The sequence below is a fragment of the Ranitomeya imitator genome, chromosome 6, assembly GCF_032444005.1.
Source record: "Ranitomeya imitator isolate aRanImi1 chromosome 6, aRanImi1.pri, whole genome shotgun sequence".
Lineage (NCBI taxonomy): Eukaryota > Metazoa > Chordata > Amphibia > Anura > Dendrobatidae > Ranitomeya > Ranitomeya imitator.
This window is the reverse complement of record NC_091287.1, coordinates 256,844,156-256,860,785: the sequence shown is the minus strand read 5'-3', so window position 1 is coordinate 256,860,785 and position 16,630 is coordinate 256,844,156. Positions and strand designations below refer to the sequence as shown.

The following is a 16,630-nucleotide window of genomic DNA, read 5'->3' as shown; positions in this document are numbered from 1 at the left end:
CAATTTCTCCTGTAACCCTTGGGAAAATAAAAAATTCTGGGCTAAATAATTATTTTTGAGGAAGGAAAACGTATTTATTATTTTCACGGTTCTGCATTATAAACTTCTATGAAGCACTTGGGGGTTCAAAGTGCTCACCACACATCTAGATAAGTTCCTTTCGGGGTCTAGTTTCCAAAATGGTGTCACTTGTGGGGGGTTTCTACTGTTAAGCCACATCAGGGTATCTGTAAACGCAACGTGACGCCCACAGAGCATTCCATCAAAGTCTGCATTTCAAAACGTCACTACTTCACTTCCGAGCCCCGGCATGTGCCCAAACAGTGGTTTACCGCCACATATGGGGTATCAGCGTACTCAGGCGAAACTGGACAACAACTTTTGGGGTCAAATTTCTCCTGTTACCCTTGGGAAAATAAAAAATTGCAGGCTAAAAGATCATTTTTGAGAAAATAATAATTTATTTTTTTTATTTTCATGGCTCTGCGTTATAAACTTCTGTGAAGCACTTGGGGGTTCAAAGTCCTCACCACACATCTAGATTAGTTCCTTTGGGGGTCTAGTTTCCAAAAAATGGGGTCATTTCTGGGGGATCTCCAATGTTTAGGCACACAGGGGCTCTCCAAACGTGACATGGTGTCCGCTAATTATTGGAGCTAATTTTCCATTTAAAAAGCCAAATGGCATGCCTTCCCTTCCGAGCCCTGCCGTGTGCCCAAACAGTGGTTTACCTCCACATATGGGGTATCAGCGTACTCAGGACAAACTGGAGAACAACATTTGGGGTCCAATTTCTCCTATTACCCTTGGCAAAATAGGAAATTCCAGGCTAAAAAATCATTTTTGAGAAAAGAAAAATTATTTTTTATTTTCATGGCTCTGCGTTATAAACTTCTGTGAAGCACCTGGGGGTTTAAAGTGCTCAATATGCATCTAGATAAGTTCCTTGGGGGGTCTAGTTTCCAAAATAGGGTCACTTGTGGGGGAGCTCCAATGTTTAGGCACACGGGCTCTCCAAACTCGACATGGTGTCCGCTAACAATTGGAGCTAATTTTCCATTCAAAAAGTCAAATGGCGCTCCTTCCCTTCCGAGCCCTGCCGTGCGCCCAAACAGTGGTTTACCCCCACATGTGAGGTATTGGTGTACTCAGGAGAAATTGCTCAACAAATTTTAGGATCCATTTTATCCTGTTGCCCATGTGAAAATGAAAAAATTGAGGCTAAAAGAATTTTTTTGTGAAAAAAAAAAAGTACTTTTTCATTTTTACGGATCAATTTGTGAAGCACCTGGGGGTTCAAATTGCTCACTATGCATCTAGATAAGTTCCGTGGGGCGTCTAGTTTCCAAAATGGGGTCACTTGTGGGGGAGCTCCAATTTTTAGGCACACGGGGGCTCTCCAAACGTGACATGGTGTCCGCTAAAGAGTGGAGGCAATTTTTCATTCAAAAAGTCAAATGGCGCTCCTTCCCTTCCAAGCCCTGCCGTGCGCCAAAACAGTGGTTTACCCCCACATATGAGGTATCAGCGTACTCAGGACAAATTGGACAACAACTTTCGTGGTTCAGTTTCTCCTTTTACCATTGGGAAAATAAAAAAATTGTTGCTAAAAGATAATTTTTGTGACTAAAAAGTTAAATGTTCATTTTTTCCTTCCATGTTGCTTCTGCTGCTGTGAAGCACCTGAAGGGTTAATAAACTTCTTGAATGTGGTTTTGAGTACCTTGAGGGGTGCAGTTTTTAGAATGGTGTCACTTTTGGGTATTTTCAGCCATATAGACCCCTCAAACTGACTTCAAATGTGAGGTGGTCCCTAAAAAAAATGGTTTTGTAAATTTCGTTGTAAAAATGAGAAATCGCTGGTCAAATTTTAACCCTTATAACTTCCTAGCAAAAAAAAAATTTTGTTTCCAAAATTGCGCTGATGTAAAGTATACATGTGGGAAATGTTATTTATTAACTATTTTGTGTCACATAACTCTCTGGTTTAACAGAATAAAAATTCAAAATGTGAAAATTGCGAAATTTTCAAAATTTTCGCCAAATTTCCGTTTTTATCACAAATAAATGCAGAATTTATTGACCTAAATTTACCACGAACATGAAGCCCAATATGTCACGAAAAAACAATCTCAGAACCGCTAGGATCCGTTGAAGCGTTCTTGAGTTATTACCTCATAAAGGGACACTGGTCAGAATTGCAAAAAATGGCAAGGTCTTTAAGGTCAAAATAGGCTGGGTCATGAAGGGGTTAAGGATCTTTCTGTCCAGGCCTATATCATGATTTTTTTTTTATTTTTTTTTAATTCTGTGGAAGCATGGTTGACTTTCATTTGTTCATTTTCATATATTTTTTTGTTTATCAATATTTATGCCAGATTCAAGTTATTTCCTTGACCATTGTGGTTTTTTTTGCATCCGATATTCAGATCGTACTTGGTCATGCAGGTCAATGAGTGTGATCAGAGTGTGATCAGTGTGATCCTCTTAGATGAGAGAAAATACAATGGTGTGACCCTAGTTTAAACATGCACACAATTTAGAAAATTATCATCTTCTGGGTCACAGCTGTAGCAGGTGAAGGATTAGCTGTTGCCTCGTGATTCTGGTGACTGTATTCATATTTGCTGACAGATCCATTGTAAAACAAAAAAATGAATGCCTCGTTCTCCGTACCAGTGTGTAGGTTTAACATTTTTCTTTAACATTAATGGATTCACCAAATTTTTGTAACCTTTCAAGACATTTCATGCTATAATTCTGTAAAAACTTGCTTGATGAATCTGCCCATAGTATTTTAAAAGCTTAAACTAAGCAAACGCTAACTTTATAATGTGTGTTTTACTGCTGCTGCAATTAAGGTTTTGAGATTAAACAGATTGCGTCTGTCATTAAAGGGAACCTGTCACCCCCAAAATCAAAGATGAGGTAAGCCCACCGGCATCAGGGGCTTATCTACAGCATTCCGTAATGCTGTAGATAAGCCCCCGATGTTACCTGAAAGATGAGAAAAAGAGGTTAGATTATACTCACCCAGGGGCGGTCCCGCTGCGGTCCGGTCGGATGGGCGTCGCGGTCCAGGGCCTCCCATCTTCATATGATGATGTCTTCTTCTTGTCTTCACGCTGTGGCTCCGGCATACTGCAGTGGGCAGGCCCCAGGCCTCTCTGACCTTTCCCGGCACCTGCGCAGTGCAGTACTTTGCTCTGCCCTCAACAGGGCAGACACAGTATGCCAGAGCCGCAGCATTAAGACAAGAAGAGGACATCATCCTATGAAGATAGGAGGCCCTGGACCGGGACACCCATCGGATCGGACCGCCTGCCCAGGTGAGTATAATCTAACCTCTCTTTCAGGATTACATTGGGGGTTTATCTACAGCATTACAGAACGCTGTAGATAAGCCCCTGATGCCAGTAGGCTTACCTTATCTTCGATTTTGGGGGTGACAGGTTCCCTTTAAGGGAGAATATTTTTTAGGCACTGTCACTTGGGGTTGCTATATGCAGCTTACATTTTCTTGGGAACAGAAAATACATATGCCATGTAGCTTAATTGATTAATCTTTATACACTTCTCAAAATATACTTATGGTATCTAGCTAATGTGGGAAATAAAATGGAATTATATACTACTACATTTAGCACAAGCAAAAGCAGTTCTTTTTTAACAGCCACTGTTTATCTTGAAACATGAAATTAAAATTCTAAGTAAATGCAATTGTTTTAAGCAACATGTGAATGGAAAAACAAGAAAATAATTAACATATCAAAGGACCTTCTTGAAATATATATACGGTCAGGGCTGCCGCTAGGAATTTCGGGGCCCCATACTGGCAACTTTTTCGGGGCCCCCTTGAGACTCTGCCCAGGCTACATCTCCACCCCTTGAACCATCCACAGTCCCACTGCCCACTCTTGGGAAGACAACACTTCTGCACCAATGTGATGACCTATCCTGCCCCATATGATCTACCCATGCTGCCCCATCTGTTTCCATGCTGCCCATCTACCTCCATCCTGCCCCATCTGTCTCCATCCTGCCCCATCTGTCTCCATTGTGCCCATGATCCTGCCCCATCTGTCTCTATCCTGCCCCGTGTTCCTGCCTCATCTGTCTCCATCCTGCCCCATATGTCTCCATCCTGTCTCCATTGTACCATGTGTCCCCAAAACATATTGAGGTTTGCCGCTTTCAATAAAAAAAAATAAAACACTTTCTCCTAACCTGGCCGTGGTCTAGCGGCGATGCCCCCTCCAGTCATTTTAAGCGCGGACTCGCCGGCAAATAACAATGATGTCATACGCCGGCGACGTGCGTGCTGACGTCAGCTGCTTGCCTATGATTGGTTGGCGGCTTTTAACTATTGCCGTGTCGGCCCGCATGGCAGAGTTTAACTGAACCTGCATCTTGGACGCTGGTTCAGTTACTGCAGTGGCAGAATCCAACTGCTGGGGTCCGATGAGCAGAAGAGCGAGTGTCACATACACCAGTATTACCCTGATGGCGGCCCTGCACATATATGCTCACACAACCTGCACACACACTATACACATATATACTGACATTACAGCACACAGCTTGCACATACCATACACACTGTACATACACATATATATTAACATTACAGCACACAGCCTGCACACACCATACACACTGTATATACACATATATACTGACAGTACAGCACACAACCTGCACACACTATACACCCTATATATATATATTTATATATATATATATATATATATATACTGACATTACAGCACAGCCTGCACACACTGTATATATACTGACATTACAGCACACAGCCTGCACACACTATACACACTGTATATATACTGATAGTACAGCACACAGCCTGCACACGCCATACACACTGTATATATACTGAGATTACAGAACACACTATAGACACTGTACAGTGGGGCAAAAAAGTATTTAGTTAGTCAGCAATAGTGCAAGTTCCACCACTTAAAAAGATGAGAGGCGTCTGTAATTTACATCATAGGTAGACCTCAACTATGGGAGACAAACTGAGAAAAAAAAATCCAGAAAATCACATTCTGTTTTTTTAACATTTTATTTGCATATTATGGTGGAAAATAAGTATTTGGTCAGAAACAAAATTTCATCTCAATACTTTGTAATATATCCTTTGTTGGCAATGACAGAGGTCAAACGTTTTCTGTAAGTCTTCACAAGGTTGCCACACACTGTTGTTGGTATGTTGGCCCATTCCTCCATGCAGATCTCCTCTAGAGCAGTGATGTTTTTGGCTTTTCGCTTGGCAACACGGACTTTCAACTCCCTCCAATGGTTTTCTATTGGGTTGAGATCTGGAGACTGGCTAGGCCACTCCAGGACCTTGAAATGCTTCTTACGAAGCCACTCCTTCGTTGCCCTGGCAGTGTGCTTTGGATCATTGTCATATTGAAAGACCCAGCCACGTTTCATCTTCAATGCCCTTGCTGATGGAAGGAGGTTTGCACTCAAAATCTCACGATACATGGCCCCATTCATTCTTTCATGTACCCGGATCAGTGGTCCTGGCCCCTTTGCAGAGAAACAGCCCCAAAGCATGATGTTTCCACCACCATGCTTTACAGTAGGTATGGTGTTTGATGGATGCAACTCAGTATTCTTTTTCCTCCAAACACGACAAGTTGTGTTTCTACCAAACAGTTCCAGTTTGGTTTCATCAGACCATAGGACATTCTCCCAAAACTCCTCTGGATCATCCAAATGCTCCCTAGCAAACTTCAGACGGGCCCGGACATGTACTGGCTTAAGCAGTGGGACACGTCTGGCACTGCAGGATCTGAGTCCATGGTGGCGTAGTGTGTTACTTATGGTAGGCCTTGTTACATTGGTCCCAGCTCTCTGCAGTTCATTCACTAGGTCCCCCCGCGTGGTTCTGGGATTTTTGCTCACCGTTCTTGTGATCATTCTGACCCCACGGGGTGGGATTTTGCGTGGAGCCCCAGATCGAGGGAGATTATCAGTGGTCTTGTATGTCTTCCATTTTCTAATTATTGCTCCCACTATTGATTTCTTCACTCCAAGCTGGTTGGCTATTGCAGATTCAGTCTTCCCAGCCTGGTGCAGGGCTACAATTTTGTTTCTGGTGTCCTTTGACAGCTCTTTGGTCTTCACCATAGTGGAGTTTGGAGTCAGACTGTTTGAGGGTGTGCACAGGTGTCTTTTTATACTGATAACAAGTTTAAACAGGTGCCATTACTACAGGTAATGAGTGGAGGAAAGAGGAGACTCTTAAAGAAGAAGTTACAGGTCTGTGAGAGCCAGAAATCTTGATTGTTTGTTTCTGACCAAATACTTATTTTCCACCATAATATGCAAAAAAAATGATAAAAAACAGACAATGTGATTTTCTGGATTTTTTTTTCTCAGTTTGTCTCCCATAGTTGAGGTCTACCTATGATGTAAATTACAGACGCCTCTCATCTTTTTAAGTGGTGGAACTTGCACTATTGCTGACTGACTAAATACTTTTTTGCCCCACTGTATATATACTGACAGTACAGCACACAGCCTGCACACACCATACACACTCTATATATACTGATTACAGCACACACTATACACACTGTATATATATATATATATACTGACAGTACAGCACACAGCTTGCACACACCATAAACACTGTATATATACTGAGATTACAGCACACACTATATATACTGTGTATACACTGACAGTACATCACACAGCCTGCACACACAATACACACTGTATATATATACTGACAGTACAGCACACAGCCTGCACACACCATACACACTGTATATACACTGACAGTACAGCACACAGCCTGCACACACCATACACACTGTATATATACTGACAGTACATCACACAGCCTGCACACACAATACACACTGTATATACACTGACAGTACAGCACACAGCCTGCACACACCATACACACTGTATATATACTGAGATTACAGCACACACTATACACACTGTATATATACTGACAGTACAGCACACAGCCTGCACACACCATACACACTGTATATATACTGAGATTACAGCACACACTATACATACTATATATACACTGACAGTACATCACACAGCCTGCACACACAATACACACTGTATATATATACTGACAGTACAGCACACAGCCTGCACACACCATACACACTGTATATACACTGACAGTACAGCACACAGCCTGCACACACCATACACACTGTATATATACTGACAGTACATCACACAGCCTGCACACACAATACACACAGTGTATATACACTGACAGTACAGCACACAGCCTGCACACACCATACACACTGTATATATACTGAGATTACAGCACACACTATACACACTGTATATATACTGACAGTACAGCACACAGCTTGCTCACACCATAAACACTGTATATATACGGAGATTACAGCACACACTATACATACTGTATATATACTAACAGTACATCACACAGCCTGCACACACAATACATACTGTATACAAACATATAGAGGACAGGAAATGGGGGGGTCATGTAGTCAGGAATGAATCTTGTCAGTCCTGCACGCCTCCCCACCTCCCCCCACCCTGTCCCGACTGCTGAGCTGCTGGGAGCATTACAGGAGGGAGGGGGCTCCTGTCTGTGAATAGCAGCCATGCAGGGGAAAGTGCTGTAAGGTTTCTCCCCTCTCCGCAGGAATATTGCTCTCCTCTGCCCAGTACTGTGTATCAATCTCCACTCAGTAGCTTTTCCCATCATCACCCCTCTCCTCAGTAGCTTCTCCAACCAACTCTCCTCACCTCAGCACTGTCTGTGTCTAATTCCCCCCACATACCTGGCTCCGCCCACCTCTTCCCTTTCTTGCTTGTTGCCATGGAGTCTGTGCACCACTCTGCACACACCGGGAAACTTCTCTTGTCCCTGGAGCTGAAGAAGAGGTCCAGGAAGCGGTGAGTAGGAGCTCACAGCCAATCACAGACACGCACCGTGCAGGGCAGTGTTTGTACATCCTGCACTGTGGGTGGCTGTGTGTTAGCAAAGAAAGATGACTGACGCTGCCCAGAAGCCTGGTGAGGAGAAGCAAAAGAGGACGGGCCCAACCGGGTCACAAACTCTGCCAGCGTGTCCCGGACTGGGCCCCTCCTCCTTTGCTTCTGCACCGGGCCCCTTACATCAGTAAGGGTAGTAATGCCCTGATGGCGGCCCTGTATATGGTACATGACATCTACAGTATATCATCACTCAATAGAATGAAATACAAGCGGAATAATAAAATACTATAACATTCATATCCAAATATGACAGGGAGAAGGGGACAATCACAGAAAAAAAAAAACAGAGAGGATTACCTGCTTATGCTCAGGCCTCCAAACAAATTCACTGACTGGGTGCAGCAGACCCGATTAATGATGGCAGAAACACAGGTACAGCAATACCGATATAGCAATCACTCACAGCCTACCAATCCATGGAGGGAGTGATTGCTTGGTATATTAGTGCACAAAAGAGAAAAGCTAATAATTAGTAGCGCACACACAGGCAGGCCGCCCAGTGCTACAAAAAGCACACTGTGTGAACAACATACATGGGCGCCGGGAGCAGCGTTACAGAAAATATATACATACTGTGTGTATATGTATGTGTGTGTATATATATATATATATATATATATATACTGTGTATGTGTGTGTGTGTGTGTGTGTGTGTATGTATGTATGTATATATAATGTATTTATGTATGTGTGTATAATGGATATATTATTATATTACACTTCTGATTTTACAAGTTTTCCCATCGACAAAAAGTGGAGAGGTCTGTTTTTTACTTTTAGATTCGGTCTCACAGTTGAAGTGTACATACGCTCCAAAATTAGACAATCGCATTGTATAATTTTTACATAATTCATTTGCATTTTATTGCATTAAGTATTTGATACATTAGAAAAACAGCAATTAATACTTGGTAAAACTTTTGTTTGCCTTTTCATATTGCAGACATTTCTTGTAGTTCTTGATTACGTTTGGACACACTGCAGCAGGGATTTTGGCCCACTCCTCCAAACACATCTATTCCAAATATTTCAGGTTTTGGGGCTGTAGCTGGACTACATTGAGTTTTAGTTCCCTCCAAAGATTTTCGATTGGGTTCAGATCTGGAGACTGGTTGGACCACTCCAGAACCTAGAAATGCTTCTTATGGAGACACTCCATTGTTTCCCTGGGTATGTGTTTTGGGTCAAGGTAATGCTTCAAGATCCAGTCATGATTCATCTGCAATGCTCTTACTGAGAGAAGGAGGTTGTTGGCCAAAATCTTGCGATACATGACCCCATCCATCCTCCCTTCAATACGGTGCTGTCGACCTCTCCCCTTTGCAGAAAAGCAAACCCAAAATATGATGTTTCCCCCACCATGCATTATGGTTGGGATGGTGTCCTTGTTGTTCTTCCAAACATGGCAAATAGAGTTAATACCAGAAAGTTTTATTTTAGTCTCCTCTAGCCACATGACCTTCTCCCATGCTGCGACTGGGACCAAATGGTCATCGGCAAACCTCAATTGGGCCTGACATAGGGAAAAGGCATGAGCAGGGTGACCTTGCATGCTCTGCAGTATTTTAATCCATGACAATGTGTGTTACTAACAGTAATGTTAGTAACACACATCTCTCATATCCTCCCTGACTCACAACCCGAAACAGCTCTTAAACACTTTCAATTCTCTACTCCGTCCCCCAGCACCTCTTCCCTCCCCTCTCATTTCTGCTGAAGAATTTGCCTCTTTCTTTAAAGGAAAAAAATCCAAACTTACAGGGTCCTGTGTGCAAAAGTGATTACACCTTAAACCTTATAACTAATTGGGCTGCCCTTAGCAACAACTGCAATCAATTGTAATTCAGCCATTTTAGAGGGTTTCAGAGCATGGACTGCATTTTTAAGGTCATGACACAGTATCTCGATCAGATTAAGGTCAGGACTTTGACTAGGTCACTGCAAGTCTTTAATTTTGTTTTTCTTAAGCCACTCAGAGGTGGACTTGCTGGTGTGTTTTGGATCATTGTCCTGCTGCATAACCCAAGTGTGCTTCAGCTTGAGGTCACGGACAGATGTCCGGACACTCTCCTTCAGGACTTTTAGGTAGACAGCGTAATTCATAGTTCCATTTACCACAGCAAGTCCTCCAGGTCCTGAAGCAGCAAAAAAGACTACAAACCATCAGACTGTAACTACCATATTTTACTGTTAGTATGATGATCCTTTTCTGAAATGCTGTGCTACTTCTAAGCTTGTCTCGTTGGTCCACAGATTTCTCCCAAAAGTCTTGGGGATCATCAAGATGTTTTTTTGGCAAAACTGAGATGAGCCTTTTATTGCTCACTAGTGGTTTTCTTCCTGGAACTCTGACATGCAGGCAATTTTTGTTCAGTCTTTCTTATGGTGTAGTCATGAACACTGACCTTAACTGAGGCAAGTGAGGTCAGCAGTTCTTTGGATGTTGTTGTGGAGTCTTTTGTGACCTCTTGGATGAGTCATTGCTGCGCTCTTGAGCGATGAGGAAAGTTCAATCCACCAATGCGTTTCAGCGATATGCCATAATCATGGTCTTACCATGATTAAGGCATATCGGTGAAACACGTTGGTTTCCTTATGTATACCATCTGAACTGAATCCCATACTGGTTGCAAACAAGTTTTTAATAGATTAAAGGTTACTTTTTATCTTACTGGTGGATTGAACTTTTCTCATCGTTGCAGAATCCCGCCTTTCCTTCCTGCTTTATTAACCACGCCTTAGACTGGGACGCTCTGTGCGGATGATTTTTGCAGACAAAGTGCAGGGCATTTCGGTTAGCTGTCTTTTCCTTCACCCTCCCTCTACCTCTTTCTTACAGTTGCTGCAATCTTGGGGTAATTATGGCCGAATGGCCATTACTGGGAGGGTTCACCACTATTCCATGTTTTTGCTGTTTGTGGATAATTGCTCTTTATATGATTCGCTGGAGTTCCAATGCTTTAGAAATAGCTTTTATAACCTTTTCAAGGTTGATAAATCTCAATTACTTTGTTTCTCAAGTGTTCCAGAATTTCTTTGGATCAAGGAATGTTATCTAGCTTTTGGTCTACTTCACTTTGTCAGACAGGTCTTATTTAAGTGATTTCTTGATTGAGAACAGATGTGGCAGTAATCAGACCTGGGTGTGACTAGGTAATATAGACTCTTCTTCCAAAAGATGTGGTAAACTACAGTTAAGTTATGTTTTAAAGGGGGGATCACTTTTTCACATAGGGTCCTGTGGGTTAGGATTTTTTTCTCCCTTAATAATAAAGACCTTCATTAAAAAACTACATTTTGTTTACTTGTGTTATCTTTGTCACAGTTAAATGTTTCAGATCACCAAACAAATGTAAATATTAGGCAAACATGCAATAGAACAGGAAATTAGCAAGGGAGCAAACACTTTTCACGCTTTTTTTAATATTAACAAGTAACATTTACAATAACATACATTTACAATTAATTTACAATTAACATACATTTACAATAACAAGTAACATTTTTACAATAAAATCTTTTAGAATCAGAAAAAAGGATAGAATGAAATGTCAGATTGGATGTGTAACTAACTTCATTACAGAATTCATGAAGAAATAAGTTTTTGTCTAACGAATTTGTATTTTTTTGTTAAGTGTCACAAATCTAACAATGCATCAAGGGTCAAGGCAAAAATGCCTATAGGGATGATGTAGACTCTTAAAGAAGTCCTTCCATGAACTTTTTTTATTCACTAAATCTGTGTATAATCTGTGTACTTAGTGTGATGTGTGTATGCTTAATATATTAACCTACCGCCACCTTCTCCAGAATCCAGCACCATTCTGCTCCGCTTCTCAGTGATGTCATTGCTCAACAGACTCTCCTACTGACTGTTTGCATGAGCCAGAAATCTTTTAGAATAAAATCCTATGAATCATCGTTCTGACGTTCCATAGACTTATATTGGAATAGCCACTTCCGGGTCACACACAGTGCAGTGTGACCCGGAGAGTCTGCAGGGCAGTGCCATCACTGAGAAGAGGAGCAGAATAGCACTGGATCCTAGAGAGATCAGCAGTAGGTGAGTATATTAGCACATGCACACTACAGTACATGCACACTACAGTACATGCACACATTTAGTGAATAAAAAGAAACTTAATAGGAGGGCATCTTTAAATGGCATTTGGAGAGCCATCAGCAGAGTTGTATGATTTTTGATACTACCTTGTTGATGAATTGTTGGATTTGTGTAACTTTTTACTTGTTTATTTCTGATTTAATAGTGTATTCCTGTTTATCTTTCAATTAATTATTCCATGATCATGAATACAAGCCAATTTGAAGTTCACAGTCCTTTTTTCTGTTTTCTAATTTGTGGTTTTATTTTTTGCAGCTATTTATATTTTTTATATTAAGGTAGTATTTTAAAGTAGTAACTTTTTTTTTTTTTATAGTGCGTGTACGTTAGCATACTAGATGTCATAAACGCAATTGTCCTAATGTGTCAGTTTAGTTCTGTATGCATATTTATTGCTTGAATTTCATCTATCTTTTTATGTTTTGTCATTTTGCATTTTCATCAGATATGAATCTTATTATACCGATGTTGTGCAGAAGCAAAACATGTATTTGTGTTATGGCTCTGTTTGCTAACTTGATTTATATAGTCATGTATTGTATTGAGAAGCATCTAAAAATATTTTTTCTTCAACAGAACAATATTGCAATCTATATTTGTGATAAGAAACACTGAATAAAATTCAATCATAAGAGGATATATGGGATAAGAAACTGCTTTCATTCCTGAGTGAGCGGCCAAGAGCCCACCAGTTACATAGATTCTTGGGGCCACTGTTCGGATGCATGATGCAAATATTACATCTCCAATCTCCTGCATAATAATAAACTGGGTAATTTGTGGAATGACTGATGAGATGCTGCTTTTGTCTGTACATAGTGAATCAAATATACTGGGCCAACTACTGCTCAGGTTGTGGTGTAAGTGGCTTAAACCTGCACGGTGGCCTACCAGGGAATTCAACTGTTCCCCATGTGCCAGTCCGAGCCTGACCCCAATAGCCAGTTCTGGTATTTCAAAGCAACGCCATTGAGGCTAAAAGGTATATCTTAAAGCACACTGAAACATGGCTCAGTCTGCAGTATCCGACTTTACCACTTTTTAAAGTATGAAGTTCTATAATATACATGTGTAGTCTAGTCTACGTTAACCCTAGAAAATGAATTGTTGATTAAATACTGGAGAATGTGTTACTTCATTTTACTGGATTGTGTTATTACGCAAGAGTAACCCTAAAGTGGTAGTAAAATCTGGTTTATAATGCTTGAACCTACCTGTCACTTGACATTAAAAAAATGTGTTTAGTTGCTTATATAATGTGACAGTTAGTCAGCCCTGGATTTTGTAGTAGATTGCTTTAGTGTTTTTGTGTGGCAGAATGAGGACACTTTTACATATTTAGTTAGATGATTTTTGATGTTTTTCTCTATATCTATGATATGTTTTAGTTTGCAATTTTTAGTTTTTGATGTAAAGCGACCATTGCATAACATTTAATTTACTCCTGGGTGCATTAATTTATACTCTAATTATATTAGGAGAGTTCCTGTGTGAAAGCTAAAATCAGCCAGTTTTGCTATACCTTTACAATTGATTGCAGAAATTAGGAGGTCCTTATTTAGACTTTCTAGCTTTTTTTCCGGGTAAAATAAGCTGCGTAATATCAAGGAAAAAGTCAACTTTAAGTATGTAACTTTTACCAAATGCAAACCCAACATTATGGGATCCATGTTTCTGTTGTCAATAGATAAATCTGAAAAGTGAATTGCTCACTGGCTAATAAGTAACTTTTGTAGATACTATATCAGATATCTAGTTCTTTCTGCACATTCCAAGCATTCTGCTCTGTGATTTTTAGGGCACTTTGTCATTTAGATCAATAAATATATATCACATAGCATTGTGCAAACTAAATAATGTTAATGTGAACATATATTTAACGAAGATCCAAAGAATGTATATGCTATGTGTGTTTTTACTAGAATTCTATGATATAAGGCCTCTCATTGGTACATCGGTAACGTTTTTCTTGTCTTCTTTTGATTCCAGGGCTTTAATTATGGGAGGAAAGTTGAGCAAGAAGAAGAAGGGATACAATGTAAATGATGACAAATCAAAAGATAAGGACAAAAAGGCAGATGGAGCCAACACAGAGGAAGAAGGGGCAACTAAAACTGAGGAGGTCCAGCCAATAGAAAATGCTGATGCAAAAGAAAATAAAGAAGAGAAAAATGACAAGGAGCCACAAGCTGCTGAGAACAAAACTGAGGACAAAGAAGCAGAGAAGGATGCAACAAGTAAGGATGCAGTACAAAAATCTGATTCTGAGAAGAAAGAGGCTTCGTCTGAAGCCAAGGTGGAAGCTCAGAATGCTGAACCTCCTGTATCCAAGCAAGAGGAACCACCTGTTGCATCTCCTGCTCCAGCTGCCAATAGTGAAGGCACTAAAGCCTCTGAACCTACCACTGAAGTAAAAACTTCTCAGCCTACAGAAGTACCAGCACCAAGTAAAATAGATGACAAGAGCAAAGAGGATGGGGAAGCCAAAAAGACTGAGGCTCCATCCGCACCAGAGGCCAAAACTGAGACCGCTCCAGCTTCAGACTCAAAACCTAGCAGTGAGGCTGCTCCATCTTCCGCGAAGTCTCCAGAACCTGAAGCACCTAGTTCTTCTACTAAGGCCTCTGAGCCTGCAGGACCAGCTGATGAAGTTAAAGCTACTGAAACCCCAGCAGCTAATTCTGATCAAACCGTAGCAGTTCAAGAGTAAGATGGACAGCCTGTTTGAAATAACCACTTAAAACAACCTGCGATGATGTTTTCTTTGTTTTTGATTATATTTTTTTCAGCTATACTAACAAACTTGGTTTAGATTTGAAATGAGTACATGTAATGCCCAAAAAATGATATAAAAGTCCAAATAGTATTTTTGTGGGGGAGAAAATGTACAAATGCACATTCCACCAACTATGTCAATTAATAAGTAAATTTAAGAAAGATTTAGATATTGATGTTTGTGATCATTTTTGCTTTATTTTTTACATCTGAGCAGCAGCTACAATTTTGGAAGTCCACACAGTTATACCTTTCTTGTTTTGCCTTCTGCAATAAGATTGCAGGAGAAATGTTTTTGAATTTGCCCGTAGGGCTTGTGCCAAGGCAATCAAATCTTTTTAGGACTTAGCTTTCATTTGCAGTCAATTTTTTTTTTTTTTTTTTTTTTAAAGCAGTAAGCAATGGCCAAACTTTTCCAACGGAACCTACTTTAGCTGTCTCTTATTCCTCTCCAGATATTTTGGAAGTAATAACATCCTCATTCTACTTAGTCTACCTAGATTTTTCATGATGAATTAATGCATGTCTGTGGTTGGGTGCACCTGTAGTTCTGTTTATTGGTCAGTGGAATAATAATTAAAAAAAAACAAACAAAAAAAAAAGTCTGCGTTGATTTGCAGTTCCAGTTTTTCTTCCATTCTATGTCACAGACACCAACACAACACTCATTGGAAAGCAAGCTACTAATAAAAATGTAAAAAAAAAGTGCAAAATATTAAAAAAAAAAAATAAAAAAATAACGGAAGATGTAAAATGGATGCATTGAAAATATATGTAATTGTATAAATGGTGCAACAGTAATAAAAGTAAAATAATTAAGAAACAAATGCTTAGCAGTTGAGTTGTTTTTTCATCATTTTATTTTAATGAAAAGAAGTTTAAAGGCATTTATTATTCTTACCCAATTCTACATTTTTTAATAGTTGTCATTGACTCTCTTTTACATTCTTAGCCCCTTAACAACCGCCGATACGCCTTTTAACGGCGGCAGTTAAGGGTACTTAATTAATTAACGGCGCTGTGGAAAAAGTGAATAGCGCCCCCAGTTGGATTTTCTCTGGGGCCTCGGTTGCCGGGGGTAGCCAAGACCCCAGAGGACATGATTCGGGGTTTTTTTACTGACCCCCGGTTGCGATCGCCGGTAATTAACCGTTTACCGGCGGTCGCAAAGACCAAAAAAGCAATTTTAATTTTTGTCCTCCAATGTGATCGCACATCAGAGAACAGACAAAAAGGAACTGCTGCCCAGTCTGTCCTGGGGAGGAGGGGGCAGAGTTTTGGCCACGCATGTGTGGTCTGAAATGGCGGATGCGACGTACAAAAAAAAGTTACATTGAACGTTTTTTTTTGTGACGACGGTCCGCCAAAACACAACGGGCCATTTGTCAGCAATACAAGTCTATGGGCAAAAAAGGTGTCCTGCGGGCACATTTGCAGGTTCTGTTTTTGTCCAAAACAATGGATTGTGATGGATGTCACATGACACCAGTGTGAAGTAGCCTTAGGGCTAGGGTTGGGGCTAAAGTTAGGGTTAGGTTTGGGGCTAAAGTTAGGGTTAGGGTTGGGGCTAAATTTAGGGTTAGGGCTAGGGTTAGGGCTAGGATTGTGGCTAAAGTTAGGGATAGAGTTGGGATTAGGGTTTGGATTAGAGTTGGTATTAGAGTTAGGGTTACG

At 40.5% G+C, this 16,630-nt stretch overlaps 1 protein-coding gene across 3 annotated transcripts in view; it reads left to right on the top strand.

Moving 5' to 3' along the window:
* BASP1 (brain abundant membrane attached signal protein 1) overlaps positions 1-15,783 on the top strand; it is a 133,172-nt gene extending 117,389 nt beyond the window's left edge. For 2 of the 3 annotated variants that reach the window (XM_069730588.1, XM_069730590.1), the window contains exon 2: positions 14,171-15,783. In XM_069730588.1, the coding sequence (XP_069586689.1) occupies positions 14,181-14,891 (711 nt within the window). In that variant the 5' untranslated portion in view covers positions 14,171-14,180 and the 3' untranslated portion in view covers positions 14,892-15,783. Of the gene's footprint in view, positions 1-12,762; positions 12,954-14,170 lie in introns of those variants that run through there. The other variant, XM_069730589.1, reaches the window with a different exon arrangement.
* Positions 15,784-16,630: the final 847 nt, after the last annotated feature.